Here is a 14,930-nt window from a genome sequence, read left to right on the forward strand (position 1 = left end):
GAATAATATATACAGAATACAATTAACAGTATTTAAAATTCAGCTTTCCAACTAGCATTTTCTAAATGTATCTTGCTGTATGAAAGTATTAACAGAAAGGCACAATAAATTCATAGCATGGTTCATACGAAGTCTGAAAAGTCATTTGCTTTATTTACTATGTCTAGTTATGTAGGGATGATTTTTTTTTCAAAATAATCTTGTAAAGGATGAAAGTCTATGAAGGTGTAATAAATCTAGTGATTTCCATATTTAGCATTTGATTATGTTAAATTGATGCACTATGTATTATCAGCCACATCGCAGCATTATAGCCATCAATAGTAGGGTTTTTAATTCAATTAGTCGCTCAAAAATGTTAAAGCAGCCATTACACTACCTTCTTAATCTCTTCAAAACTTTAAATTCACTTTGATCTACGTCAACAGCTATTAAACTTAATATTAGTAGTAGTAGGAGTGGCATTACAGCAAACAAACAAACCCTTCTGATAACTTCTGCTCAAATTATGCTTTGATGATTTGTGTGGGTCAGAGCTCCATTGAGTCATTTAGGTTGGAAAACCTGGATCTGTCCATGGATCCTCAAATCAAAAACATAAATGTCACTTCCAGTCAGAAGAAACAGTTTGGTAAATATTAAAATATTACTTTAAATCGAGCACTACCAGGTGTATGAATATTCTTGAACTTAACTGTGGCATCGTGGATGTCCCGTTTGACATTTCCTATCATTTACATGAACAAGACAGTTTTTTCACTCCATGCAGAAAAATATAAGGGATGATGCAGGTGTAGGCGGCTCCGATGTAACTGGCCAGCTCCATCATCAGTGATGAATCCTGGATGCTGTTGCTGATGCGCAGAATTAGATGAGTCATCCAACAGAGGAGGACCACAGTGGCCACAGCCACCACGCTCTTTGCTGCCCTCACCTGAGAGCTTGTGTTGTTACTCTGCTTCGAGGGTATCTGGTTGGACTTTGAGTGGTTTGGCTGAGCTTCTGCTCTGGAATCTGTTTTGTTGGCTAAGGGAGAACTCTGTGGACTTTTACCCAGACATTCTCCATTTGGACAAGAAGAAACACGCTCAGCTGGTGAAGAAGACTCTTTGAGGTCTTTATGGGAGTCTTGAACAGAAACACTGCTGACTGACCTCTCTGACTTGTCTTGTTTAACATTGACCCGATGAGAGGAAGAGCTCTGTATGCGCTTGTGATGTTGGAGCAAAGCTAAGACAATTTGGATACTTGCAACCCAGATCCCTGCAATAGGCAACGCATTAGCCAGTGATAAGAAAAAGACCTCATATGTTTGTCTGGAAAGCACATTGGGGAAGACATCTACGCAGTGTTCAAGGCTCTCATTTGTCACCTCCAGTGAAACGAAGAAGAGGCGAGGCATGCTGAGGACGACGGACAGCGTCCAGCTCCCGGCCAGTAGACACCCCAGCAGATGCAGGTTGTCCAGCTGCACAGGGGCACCTCCACGCTTGAGAGAACCCACCAGCTTCTGGTGCCAAAAGACGCAGATGATGAGGGTGGAGAAGAGGCTGCTGGTCTCTGAGAGGTCAGCACTGAAGCGAAAAATGCCGCAGAAGGTCAGTCCCAAGAGCCATTGGCCAGCAAAGTCTTCCACGGTGACAGGGATGTCCACTAGGTAGTTGGTAATGAGGTTGGAGACGGCCAGGTTGATTAACAGGATCCCGTTGGTACGGATTTCAGATTTCTTTCTGGGAAGAGAGGCTATCGCCAGCCAGTTGTTTCCCAGGATGCCTGCAATGAACATGAGTATTCTGACGATGGATTCAACTAACTTATCTGCATCCATACTGTCACTGGATCAGGCACCAGCTACAGTGATGGAGAGGGTTTTACACAGATTGTACGGTCTGAAGAAAGCTTCAGGCATTTATAAAGAGCAGAGATGCCCCACCCAACAACTTCAGGTCCAAACAGTATTTCCTGTCAGGTTGCCCCGCAGAGGAGAGGAAGGCAGAATCTCTCAAGTAGCTTCATGTGTTTACATCTGTGAGATTTGAAAACTATCTATCTATCTATCTATCTATCTATCTATCTATCTATCTATCTATCTATCTATCTATCTATCTATCTATCTATCTATCTATCTATCTATCTATCTATCTATCTATCTATCTATCTATCTATCTATCTATCTATCTATCTATCCATCCATCCATCCATCCATCCATCCATCCATCCATCCATCCATCCATCCATCCATCCATCCATCCATCCATCTAATAGGAAGTGAAGTAGTTCATCGGGTCACAGCAGGGGGTCTCAGTCAGAGTCGCTTCACGTCATTCATGAGTTGAAGCACCACCTCTGGTACAGCCGCATCTGTGCGCCAGCCTGTTGGACTAGTCGGGACGGGGGATGCGGGACCGATCTGCGGAGCTGCGGGTCTTATGCTTTCGGAGACTGTTTTTCTTTCTTTCTTAGTAATTTTTTACCCCCTCCTCACGCTATGAATTCACTTTTCACGCCGTCTGCGACCTATGAAGGGCTAAACAGGCCACCGTCTGCGGTTCCTTCGGCCGGCGTGAGACCCCGATGAGCGCGGAGAGGACAGGATGCCCGCCAGCGGCGCCGCCTCGCTGAAGCCCAGCGCCTTCATCCCGGTGTGCACGGCCGCCTGCCTCCTGGTCGGCTCCACATCCATGTTCTTCGTCTTCACGTGAGTGCGACACAGGGAAAAGTGCTCTGAACGTGCCGTTGACGCGCTTTGTCTGTCCCCGCACGGTATGTTCAACCATGCAGCTGAATGTCAGAATGCATATTTCTTTTATTTATTATTATTTTTTTAAATCCCTAAAATCACTTCTTTCGGGCTATTAGCTTAGAGGGTAAACATTATTCCTGTTACCCCAAATTTAGGCTTTTATATTGAGCAATAAAACCTTGAAAAATATTATAAAAGTTGCTTTATTTATTTGTTTATTTATTTATTTATTTATTACTGATTTCACTTTGATGGCAGACCCCCAACATCTGGCCTGGGTGGCTGCCCGGCGCACCCTGAGGACTCACACTAAGCACATTTGAGGGGATAAGCCACCTACGATAAACATCGGTGCATTTTGGCGGTGCATCTATAGCAAATTTAATATGTGCAGTAATAAAGTTAGCAGCTGGACATCAACAACACCGCTGCGAGGGAAGACCGTGTCAGATATGGGTCAAATATATGCAAAGCTTTAAAATGGTAAATAAACTCGTCTAATTCTTGGTGATTTGTGAGAAAAGGATTAAATGTTTGGTAAAAAAAAATAAAAAATAAGTAATTGATTTTGTTATGTTAGTCTCATGCAGCATTTTAGGAGTTTTATGTTAAGAACCGACGTTGACTTACTTTGACTGGCTTCCTACATCATCATCTGTGCCACTATACTGACCCTTGACCTCTGGAGCTGGATCTGTCCTAGTTTCCCCCTGTATTCTCCAGCCGCTGTACCATTTCCACTGGAGTCTGACACCAGATTGAGAGGGAGGAGGGAGCGGATTAGAATCCAGTGGCAGATGCCATGTGATTCGCCCATATATTTATATGTGAGAAAAAAAAAAAAAAAATATATATATATATATATAGTCTGGATTGTTTGAATCTGTGGACACAGTAAGTCTGCTAGTATCTATAAAAGCTTTGTTTCATTTCTTAAGCCGGAGGCCTTAGACTTTCTCCTTCTTTTTTTTTTTTTTTTTTTGGAGAGGTTGGAGATTTAAAGACAGATTTGTGCCAGAAAATGCTCAGAACTCGCACCCTCCCCACCACTACTACCCTCCTTCTATGAACTCAATTTCTACAGAGAGAGAGAGAAAGAAAAAAAAAAATCAATGACCTGCTGATGTGAGCGATTGAAAAGACTACTTAACTGGAGCGTCAGTGCTACACCAGCAAATCCAGGACACTTCAGATGAATGAATGAAGCAATAATTCTGCTTCTCCTGGGACTTGGGGGTTTAGCATTTGAGCTTATCAGTGAGGCAACAAGTTTCATTTATTTTATATTTGGTATAGATTCTATATGTAGGCCAATTAAGATACGATCTATATTCCTAAAATACCAAATGAGTCTTTTTTTTTTCTTTTTTCGCCTAAATCATTTAAAATGCAGATTGTAACAGCAGCAAAGCATGTTAACATCTTCAGGTAGAACTCTGTGCAGTCTAGTTCAACATACTTCAGTGACCTATTTCTGCAGCGGCTCTGAAATAGATCCTACTGAGAAAGCAGAGACTCTTTAATGACCTTCTCAGCTCCCTTCACTATCCTCCGCAGGGCACCTCTTTCCTGCCATATTATTAATTGTTGGGAATTTTAGTTGATGCCATACTTTTCTGGGATCAACAACAAATTGTTTAATTATTGAGCATCTGTGAGCTCACAAAGACCTGCATCCATCCGACCAGGCAGGGTGGGACATTCACAACATGGGAGCGCATTAGAGTATAGCGTCGACTTTTATTTGTGGCACGTACAAGGCAGTTTTTTTTTTTTTTTTTTTTACATCCACTGCACTTGAAGTTCTTCCTGCAGACTGTGAATATTCATGCGAATATGTACATTTACATGAGTATTTGCAACCCAAATGTCTACATTAACATAATTCCAGCCTTCCAGCCACATGTGAATTTCTTCAGAATTAAGACCTGCAGGGATATTATACATAAAAGTCAATCTGCCCCATCTACCCCCCCCACTCCCTGTAATATTCATGCAGCTGTTATTGTCAGCAGTTCTGTTTCAGCATTCAGTAGCGTGAGCGTGTAAGGCTTCAGCATACTTTTTTCTAATGCCGCAGGTTTGGGAAAGTCAAAGAACAACCTTCAGCTTCACTTTGACGGGGCTTTTTTTTTTTTTTTTGTTCTCCTCCGCCTGATAACATCCAGCAGCGTGTGATTTCCTGCTTTTGTTCCTCTGTGACGTTACCTTTTGTTCGGAAAAAAACATTTCCATTTGGGCGCGGTTCACTTTTAAGCTCGGACCTGGAGAGATCTTGTAACATGTCTGAATAGGTATAGAAAATGAGTTTGTAAAAGTAGGAAAATATAAGCAAAAAGGAATTCATGCAGATTAAACAGTGACAATCGCTAATTAGATAATGGGAAATGCATACATATTCTGTACGTAATGGATTAGTGTACCGATGGTGGGCCGCTTTGTGATGTCTGCATTCAATATATAAAGCTGGCCAGCAATAGCTAATGTTACCTTCATTAGCTAATGGTCACAACAAATCATATAAGTCTGTAAAACCTCAGAGTGGATTAAAATCAGCAGCGATTTGTTTTATTCTTATAGAATTAGTTTTTTTTGTTTGTTTTTTTGCTCTGTTTAGAGTCGGCTACTTTCTTAAACCAGTGAGATGATCATCAGAGAAAGTGAAATATTTTAGATGACTAGAGAAAGCCCCATTTTGGAATGTTTTCTAGCTGAAACATATTTCTGCTCAGCTTCTGTGTCCATCTCAAGCTCAAATGACACACATCAAGACGTCAACACATTTCCGCTCTCTTTTTCATATGTTCTTTCTCCACACTTGGTAAAATGTTAACCAAGGGCAAAATTAGGAAAAGCACCTTCGAGGTTAACAAACAGATTGTGCAAAACGAGGCTGCACTGCAGTCATGTAAAAGAATCTGCTGCCTTCGAAAACACGTAATTGCTGTTTTTCCACAAACGGACTCCAGGACTCTGTCAACCCGTGCGCTCTCACATTGTGGCGTCTGCTGTGCCACTGACCCACTGATGAGGGGATGAGGCCAGCATGCAGATTGCAGAGCAGCTTACTGTTCGGCGTGATTTATTAGAGCTCTGCCCGTGCCGTTTCATTAGGTTGGGCTTGTCCAGCGGCGTAATGAACTGCCTCTAGTCTGCACTCCAGATGGTCTTAGACCAGATGATGGAGGCAACCACGCTGTAATCTGGCATTTTTTTTCTTTTAGATTAAAAAAAATAAAAAGCAGAAATCAACTCTATTTGTGTTCAAGGAATAACGCCGTCCTTGAACACAACATTCAGACAGCGTGTGGTTTAAAGTAGATTGGAGAAAGCTTTGTTGCATCCGTAGGTTATTGTAAACGTGAAGTGTTTGTCGTTAACTCAAGTGGAGAACGCAACGGCCTTGATCTGCGGCATCTCTGAGAGGCTCCTTTTGAGCAAAAAGCTAGAAAGATGTGCGAACTGTTTGCAGAAAATAAACTTCGATATTAAAAGGGCGATGAACCTTGCATGCTCTCCCTGTGTTCAGTATCTAATGTGAGGAGTTCACAATGCACAGGACAAGTAGAAATGGTCTACAATCCAAAATTTATAATCTAGGGATTACTGTGTTTGCAGCTGGCATGGCATCAGCAGCCGGCGCTCCTTTTGTAGAGGAGCAGGGATCCCTCCCCCCCTCTACCGCCTGAAACAAGCCCCACGCAGGGTTTGCTTTCTGCCGCACTGGGATGAAGCGCAAACGTCAACCTGCATATGAGTCTGCCTCGCTTTTTTGCTACGCAAAGGTTATTGAAGTGTTCAGAACATTCATTTTGTGAAAGAGTATTTCTGTCCGCATAAAATTAGACGCAGAATAAAAGTCTGTCTTAAAAAGCAAAAACTAAAAGCTAGCCGGAGAGCTGAGGTATAAATGGGTCAGAGGAGCTACCAGGTTGGTCCACATGAGGTTCAATGTTGATATGTAAAGCTGGAACAGGTCAGGGATGTGATTAGGAGCTTGATATTATAAAGCCATAAAGGTTAACAACACAACGTTAAAGTAATTGTGCAGAAACAGCAATAGAGGAGTGACGTGTGTTGTCCTGTTGGTTCTGGTAAGGAGAGTCCCAGCAGACTTGGACAGATTAAGGTGTATTTTAAAAACAAGACAAAGCAAATTGCAATAATTTAGGAGATAAGCAATAAAAGCATGATGATCTAATTTTTTTGTTTTAATTGATGGGCACTGACTTTTTGTTGTTGTTTTGAACCCGATATTCGTGTAGCTGCTTAGAGACATAATGGACTGATTTCTGTAGACTACACTGGACCTTTAAATCTAAGTGGCTCATTTGCTGTCAGACCTGAAAAGTCAAGTGTTTTTTCAACTTGGCTGAAAATAGGTGTCATGTAACCATTTCCTTATGTCTGCAAAGAAATCCAGGTGGTTTGATAATTCACACAGATTCATTAAAGGAGCAGGACAGCTGACTCATAAGCGTTGATGTTGTTTTGTTAATAATGTGTGTAACATGTACAGTAGAAACTGGAGTGGCACTCGATGGAAGTCTGTGGTTGTGTTGATCATTTATTGGATTTTGGCTTAAATTTCTTGTCAATTGTGGGAAATCATTCTGAAGATAATCTTGATTTTAAATGACACAATGCCAAACTAAGTAGCTTTTAGTGAAAAGTTCACCTCAATGTAATTCTTTTTGGTTTACTCATATAGTGGAGATTCACAACAAATGTTCCCCAAAGGCACTTTGCAAAATCCAATCATTTCTTAGACAGATTCAAAGTCAAATAAGTACATTCAAATTTGATACCTATAAAGCACTGCGGTCCTGCTCAATTTATTTTTCCTTTTAGGAAAAAAAAAAAAAAATTCATCCAAGAAATTCCACTCCAGCAGAATCTGACTCAGTGTGAGCATCCATATGTCGGCATTTTTGACAAAAAAAACAACAAAAAAACAAAAAAAACCCCAACAAAAATCCCACCGCAGGACTGGCCCATGAGTTTTTGATGCTATTTTCTACGTTACAGAAAAAAGTAGCTCCTTTAATAGCTTCAAATAGAAGAGAAACACATCTAGTAAGTAGTAGAAGTAAAATTTTTGCTATGAAAGACAGAGTACCCGGCATGTTTAGGTTGATTTAAGTCTGTTTACATACACCAACAACTCTTTCCTATGTCTATGACTGTAGCCTGATTTTAAACGTCCTTCTAATCTCACACCGAAGACATCCACTTGTCCAGTTGAACCGCCACTCACTGTCTCAGTGCTGGAAAAGATTAATCATCATTTCTATTTCTACACAAAGACCGTCTTTAATAGTTTCCATCAGTTCTCCATTGATTGAAACTTTCCTTAGGATTTATGGAAATTTACTGAATTTAGCTGAAAATGGGAGTGAATTGAAACAACCCGTATCACATCCATCCATTTATATATTTATATATGTTTTTGCTAAATAATGTAATTAAAAAAACAGTTATTTGTTGAACATTTGCTTCTTTAACTCAGTGATATAAACATGTTGATTAAGTCAAGTATAGCTCATTACCTGACCATTCCCTATCAAAAGTTAAATCTATTGATCCTCTAATTCAACTTCTAAATCATCAAGCATCTTCCCTAAAACTTTTGAGACCTGCTTTTGCGTTTTTTGCCAGTTGCTTTCTGACGATGGCCTCCTTCCGGGCCTCATCAACATCCTTTATTAAAAAAAGGTGGCCTAAATAGCGGCGGGTCCTTGAAATCCTCTTGTGCATCTGCATAGTGCATGTAGATGCACTATGTATCTACATGCATGACACCCCTGCAGTTTGCAATCTGTGTCTGATTATGAAACAGCGTAGCTGAGGATACCTGCATGAAAACTGTTTGTTTTAGTCAAGCTTGTGCTACAAAATAGATTTCCCCAAGCCATATTTGTATTTAAACCCAGTTTAGAGCCTGCGTTATTTGAAATTTCAGGTTTTTTTCTACAAGCTGCCGTTAATTCCTATGAAAACATTTTGCAGCCCTAATATAAACGAATTGATCACTGATGAAACGTCTAGTCCAGCGCTTTCTGTGTCGCCCTCGTCGAGACAGACGGACAGTGTCTTAGCTTGCAGCTTGTAGAGACCTCCTTATTTAATCCCTTGCTGCTGGTACTGGTGGACACACGCTAATACATGCTTATCTCTCACTGTAAACAATTACTTTTGTGATCCACGGCTCCCATCAGAATAAATAGGATGGAGATGATCCCCTAAAGTCCTTACTGTTGCCTTGATTTTGCAGCCTCAAGGGGACTGAAACTCCTATTTCCAGCTCAGAAAACAGGTTTTCTTCTTCTCTCCTGTGTGTGTGTGTATTCAGATGCCCGTGGTTGGCTGTGACCATCTGCCCCGCTGTTCCACCATGCTGTGCTGTCCTTTTTCTTTTTGTGCTTGCCAACTTCACCATGGCCACCTTCATGGATGCCGGGGTTCTCCCTGTAGGTCAGTAATCAAACTCCTGTTACTTTTCCACCCTGGGAGATGTTAGATTAGAAAATTATGTGTGTGTTTGCGTTTCTTTTGTTTTTGTTTTTTGTTTCTTTTTAGCTGGCGAGGACGAAGACAAGGAGGACGAGTTCCGCGCTCCGTTGTACAAAAATGTGGACGTGAAAGGCGTCCAGGTGAGGATGAAGTGGTGCGCGTCGTGCCACTTCTACAGACCTCCTCGCTGCTCCCACTGCAGCGTCTGCGATCACTGTGTGGAGGTGAGCGCACACTCGACTCGTTCAACACCGACAGCGACAAAAACCATGGAACTACAGATTAGGATTAGAGAAAGTAATTAGAGAGCTTCAGAGGGGAGTGGGGAGGAGAAAAAAGAGTAATTGCAGCGGTGTAAAGTAGATTTTTTTTGCTGGATGAGTGGAGGACAGAGGGTGAGATCTTGTTAATCAGGTAAATCCTTTACTCGGATCCTTTGTTATTTCCGCGGAAACACAATTTGAAACGCCAAGCCATATTTGGAAAGCAGAGCGGATATTCGACGAGGTCCAAATGAATATTTTTGGATCGAACATGACTGATTCTCTGAATCTCTCCTCAGGATTTTGACCATCACTGTCCATGGGTGAACAACTGCATTGGGAGGAGAAACTACCGCTACTTCTTTCTCTTTCTCTTGTCCCTCACCTTTCACATGATCGCTGTGTTCACCTTTGGCCTCGTATATGTCCTGCACCACGCGGACGATTTATGGAAGCTGCATTGCCTCATCACGTATCCTTGGGACAAGCCTCTTGTTCGGACTATCAGTGCTTACACTTGTCTAAAAAAAAAAAAATCAAAATCACAATTTGAAGTAGTTTTTTCTTTGACATTTTTTGTTGCAGTTTGGTAGTGATCAGCATATCAGGCCTGTTTCTCATACCAGTCCTGGGTCTCACTGGTTTCCACCTGTACCTGGTGTCCAGAGGTCGGACCACCAATGAACAAGTGAGAGGTTTTCAGAACAAAATCGTGATTGTTCATCGTGTAAGAGTGTCCGGTGGGATTTTATGAGATAGACTGAAGTAGGAGAAAAAAGGATTTTATGCAAGTAAAAGTCTACCTCTGCCTACTTTACTCTGACACCCATAAAAATGCCACTTAACTAGCTCTTAGAATCCCTTGTGATTTAATCGCAGTAGAAATCCAGAGTTTTGCAAAGTCCTCGGGCTATGAATGAAGTTTAAATCAGATTTAAGATATAAAACAGGTTTTGAAGACTCACTGTTTCCTCCATCTTATGAGAATGTCATAACTGCAAATCTAGCCAGACAGAATCGTCTACCTAAAGTGAGCAAAGAGATCATTACTTAGAGAAGCAGCAAAGATTGTTTTAGAGGTTCTCCTTCCAGCAGGACAGCAACCCAAAACGGCAACGACATGGTTTTCATCTGAGCATATCCACATGTTAGAAAGTAGCCTAGTCAAAGTCCACACAAAAACCCTACATTATATTGGCATTCACAGATGCTCTCAGTCCCACCTGACTGAGCTTCAGCTAAATATCAGTTTCTAAATGCATGAGCTGGTAGTCACAAACCCCTAGTAGTTGACTCAGAGCGCTAAATCACACTTTTCAGATTATTATTTGTTAAAAGAAAATTAAGCCAAGCATGATCTCTCGCTCCTGGTTTGCAATAATGCACTTCCCAGATTTTGTCCATCGCATAAAATCATAACCCAGTACATTTGGTTTGTGGTTGTCATGACAGCACTTGAAAATATAAAAGGTTGTGAATACTTTTGCAATTTGTGTTCACTACTGCACAGCACCTAAATGTCTCTCTGCACGCTCCCACAGGTAACTGGCAAGTTTCAAGGAGGAATAAATCCTTTTTCACGAGGCTGTTGTAGCAACATGGAGTATCTAGTTTGCAGCCCCATTTCTCCAAAGTAAGAAATGTATTTTTCCCTGTCAAATCTGCATCTTTGTTAGCTGCATTATACCTTACTTGCTAAATCTTTGGTTTTTCTGTTTTTTTTTTTTTTTTGTCTGGGGAAACCAGTTACACATCAAGGACCTGCAAAAAAACAGTCATCCTGGTGCAGCCTCCGTTCCTCAGACCAGAGGTTGACAGACAGATGGCGGTGAAAATCAGGGACAACGGCATCCAGAGCCTAGCGATACAAAATAAGGTGTGCGTGAGTAAATATGTATTTCAAGCGCATCGTCTAAGGACTGTGACCTCAGCTGTCAAGAGATATGAGATGTATCCCTCACATCTCTATGCTTGTTTATTTCTCTCTCCAGCAATCCTCAGCTGGAGCTGTCGAGCTGTCAGACATCAAACAGCTAAAAAACCCGCCGCCGCCGCTGCCTCCAAAACCGGATCGCGGTCTGCTGAAAAGCCAAGTTGCTGTGTTGGATGGTGCGCTGGAATTACAAACACACATGAAGCATAACCTCTGATAACGAGACATGCCTCTCCAGATAGTTTTTTTTTTTTCACATTTATTGACTTACAGCGCTTTGCTTTGCGAACGATCTTATATATCCTGAGCTTTTATACATTTCTCTCTCACTGTGTTTGATTGGCGTAATAAAAAGTAGTGCAAAGTTTGTAATTAGAAGAAAATTATGACGTGACTTTTTTTAAATACTTTTTTTTAAGGGTGCTACAAAAACATGACATCACACATCCAAACACTGAACAAAGCACATGTGTCACATGTAATAAACCTTCTTAAAAAAAATGTCCTAGCACATAGTGAGGTTCACAAGGCTGCTAAGGGTTGCAATGCCTTGACTTTAATGAATTTTAGAGGAGGGTCTGATCCTATTGTAACAAGAATAAGATGCACCTCTAATTGCTAAATCTTGCGTTTTAAAGTGTCATTATTAAAAATCCCATTGTAGATTTTTGTTTATATTTGCAGGTGCATTTTATTAATCCTAAAATAACCTATTTTCCAGATTTGGGACATCACACCAAATCCATCATTCCTGTTTCTATTCCGACTGTGCCACAGTTACGTCCGGTTCTGGAGGCCATCTCCAGAGGATCCTCACCCATTCCCCCAGAGCAGGTGACTTTCTTTTTTTTTTTCTTTTCCTTTTTTTTAAATGAGAAAATTTATAACGTTTTGATGGGTACCTGACAGACAGCACTGTGTGTTCTTGTGTCTCGATACTCAGCTGCTGAAGACATCCGAGCAGCAAGGCATCAACAAAGGACCCGACCTCGGCTCTAACACCAGAGAAAGCCCTGCGAGAGGCAGCCAGCAGGCCGGTGCGCCTGTCTCAGCTCCCCTCCAGCCCTCGACGGTCTCCAGCTCTCTGCAGCTCAACTCTCTGACGCTCAGCTCTCGCTCTCTCACCTTAAAACACAGCAGCCGCAATGGCAGCAAGTCCCAGCTTCTTTCGATGAACCCCGATGGGCTGGGATCCAATTCCTCCCCTGGGATCATCACAACTTCCAGTCTGTTGGCCAACCAGTGCAGCGGCAGCAGCAACAGCAAACCCTCCTATGATAACCTCGTCAGGCCTTCAGACCCTCAGTTCATGGTCCAAAGAGGGGCCCCTCCTGTCAGCTACCACACTCATTTTATGGGTCTGGGTACTGATGGGGCTGTGCAGCGTCCGCCTCCTCACTCCTACAGTCCTGTGTTTATGGGAGTCACCAGACAATCTCCACAACCCCGAGAGTCCACCTCAAGGGATCCCTCACCGTCTTTACCAGGTTTCCTTCAGAGAGACTCTTCCCCTGCCTATCACGGACTTATCACGAGAGACCTCCAATCCCAGAGCATAGCAACACGAGACATTCCCCCTTCCGGTCTGGTGAAACGAGACTTAACCTCCCAAGGTCTTCAAGACAACCTTAGAGATCTCTATCCCCATGATGTGAGTCTTCCGATGTCTGCCGCCGCACGCTACGACAACTTTTCAAAAACAATCATGGCTTCCATCCAGGAGAGAAGGGAGCAGGAGGAGAGGGAGAGGATGCTCCGCGTCAGTGCCAGATCGCAGGTGCTCTACGGCCCAGACGTTGGGATCTACGACATCCCCAGCAGGAGGAGTCTACCACCGGACAACATTCGACCTCCAGGTTCCCGTGGACCAACACCACCGGCCTATGGCTCCAGGGAGTTCCTGATGAGCACGGGCATTCTGGGATACGGCATCAGGACCTCACCTCTCTCCAGCTCTTCCACGTCATCCCTGACCCGTGGCCCAAAAACCTCCAGCTCGCCGCTGCAGAGCAGCAGCAGCAGCCTGCAAAGCAAGGGGCGCTCTACGTCCCCTGCCTACTGTCCTCCTGAGAGACACGCCCAGGGTCCACCGTCCTCCACGTCCACGCTGCCCCGTTTATCTTCCAGCGCCTATCCCACGCCCCCGTACACTTCCTACGCCACGGCAAAGCGCTCCTCGCTCCCGTTCCCCTCCGAGGGGAAGGAGTCTGTCAGCCTTGGAGCTCTGAAATAAAAACATATTCCAGGTTTTCAACGGTGCGAGTGAATCATCTATGCAGTGTTAGTTTTAGTTTTCTCAGCTCGAAAATCTTTTGTAAATAAGAGGCCGTTTGAGGCTTTCTGGTGTGGGAGAATGTGTGGAAAACAAAATGCACACAGGAACGAACTTGGAAGTGTCTATTGCGACGGAAAACAAACTGTGAATCTCAGGATATCTGTGCCTCCTAATTATATGTAAACAGGAAGCACCAGTGACTAAATCAACGCAGAAGAGCTAAATACCAGATACAGATTGAATATTATCTGTTTGAATTTTTGATATTGTGAAAATTCGTCAAACCATAACATCCAATTTGACTCGTATCCTTTAAAAAAAAAAAGTTTAATATGCATTTTGTAGTTATTTCTACAAATAAACTTATTTTGTAATCTCCATTTCTGTTTTGCTGTTTTTTTTGGGACTGTGAATGATGATCCTTCTTACTGATTCTTCCGGAGTCACAGACACATAAAAGTGTGATCAAAAGCCAAAAATGAAAATTGATATAAATCTATTTACAGTTGAAACCAGAATTTTACATACACTGCTCAGAAACACACAATAATTTTTCCCCCAGACATTTTAAGATACTGTATTATTCACAGTGAAGCAAGTCATCTACCAACACAGACTGGCGTCATCAAAGATTAAAGCAACATCCTCAGAAATTAGTCCAGAGACAAAGGCATAAATGGGTCTTCCTCATGGAAAATTATCTAGTTAGGAAGGACATTAAGGATGCCAAGGTCAGTGTTTTGGAGCAGTTATCATGTACGCCTCATCTTGCGCCCATAAAAATGTGAAGTCAGAGCCTGAAAAGTGTGAGAAAGTTCAGCCTAACAGTCTGACTCAGCTGCATCAGTTCTGTCAGAAGGCCATAATTTCACCAAAGTATTTTTAGAATAGCTTGAGGAAGAAAACTTTAAATGGAAAAGTCTGCCAAATTTGCGGAAGGCTAAAAACTGTTCTCTAAAATGTTCTCTCTTCCATTAGACTATGACATTCAGCAAATGTAGACGTCCTTTTAATCGTCAGTCCCATAAAACACGAAAAGTCTGCAGGGATTTAATTATAAATAATGGGAAAAACATGACATGTCATTTTACACTGCATGTAGATCTTTTTTCAAAGATATACATCCACTTTAAACATCCCACGGATAAAGATATTTTACTCTAGTGCAGTAATTCGCCTTGTGAATGCTATTTTCTGCGCCGA

At 42.2% G+C, this 14,930-nt stretch overlaps 2 protein-coding genes across 2 annotated transcripts; one reads left to right on the top strand and one right to left on the bottom strand.

Annotated features, from left to right (window-relative positions):
- Positions 1-730: 730 nt before the first annotated feature.
- ora5 (olfactory receptor class A related 5) lies at positions 731-1,968 on the bottom strand. The gene has a single exon (XM_014996573.2). It carries the CDS (start codon positions 1,826-1,828, stop codon positions 731-733), a length of 1,098 nt encoding a protein of 365 aa, XP_014852059.2. The 5' UTR covers positions 1,829-1,968.
- Positions 1,969-2,102: 134 nt separating this feature from the next.
- zdhhc8a (zDHHC palmitoyltransferase 8a) lies at positions 2,103-14,107 on the top strand. Its single transcript, XM_014996572.2, has 10 exons — positions 2,103-2,698; positions 9,096-9,217; positions 9,323-9,480; positions 9,819-9,991; positions 10,105-10,207; positions 11,061-11,152; positions 11,266-11,395; positions 11,511-11,628; positions 12,174-12,286; positions 12,396-14,107. Exons 1-10 carry the CDS (start codon positions 2,595-2,597, stop codon positions 13,683-13,685), a joined length of 2,403 nt encoding a protein of 800 aa, XP_014852058.2. The 5' UTR covers positions 2,103-2,594; the 3' UTR covers positions 13,686-14,107.
- The last annotated feature ends 823 nt before the right edge of the window (positions 14,108-14,930 follow it).

This window comes from Poecilia mexicana, unplaced genomic scaffold (genome assembly GCF_051168715.1).
Source record: "Poecilia mexicana isolate PSO_F unplaced genomic scaffold, ASM5116871v1 scaffold_12, whole genome shotgun sequence".
Lineage (NCBI taxonomy): Eukaryota > Metazoa > Chordata > Actinopteri > Cyprinodontiformes > Poeciliidae > Poecilia > Poecilia mexicana.

Excerpts from the sequence above, each read along its gene's own strand:
- ora5 (XM_014996573.2), bottom strand. The coding sequence starts at position 1,828 with ATGGATGCAGATAAGTTAGTTGAATCCATCGTCAGAATACTCATGTTC.
- zdhhc8a (XM_014996572.2), top strand. The coding sequence starts at position 2,595 with ATGCCCGCCAGCGGCGCCGCCTCGCTGAAGCCCAGCGCCTTCATCCCG. Across the intron at positions 2,699-9,095 it reads TCCATGTTCTTCGTCTTCAC|ATGCCCGTGGTTGGCTGTGA; the intron begins GTGAGTGCGACA and ends GTGTGTATTCAG. Across the intron at positions 12,287-12,395 it reads CACCCATTCCCCCAGAGCAG|CTGCTGAAGACATCCGAGCA; the intron begins GTGACTTTCTTT and ends CTCGATACTCAG.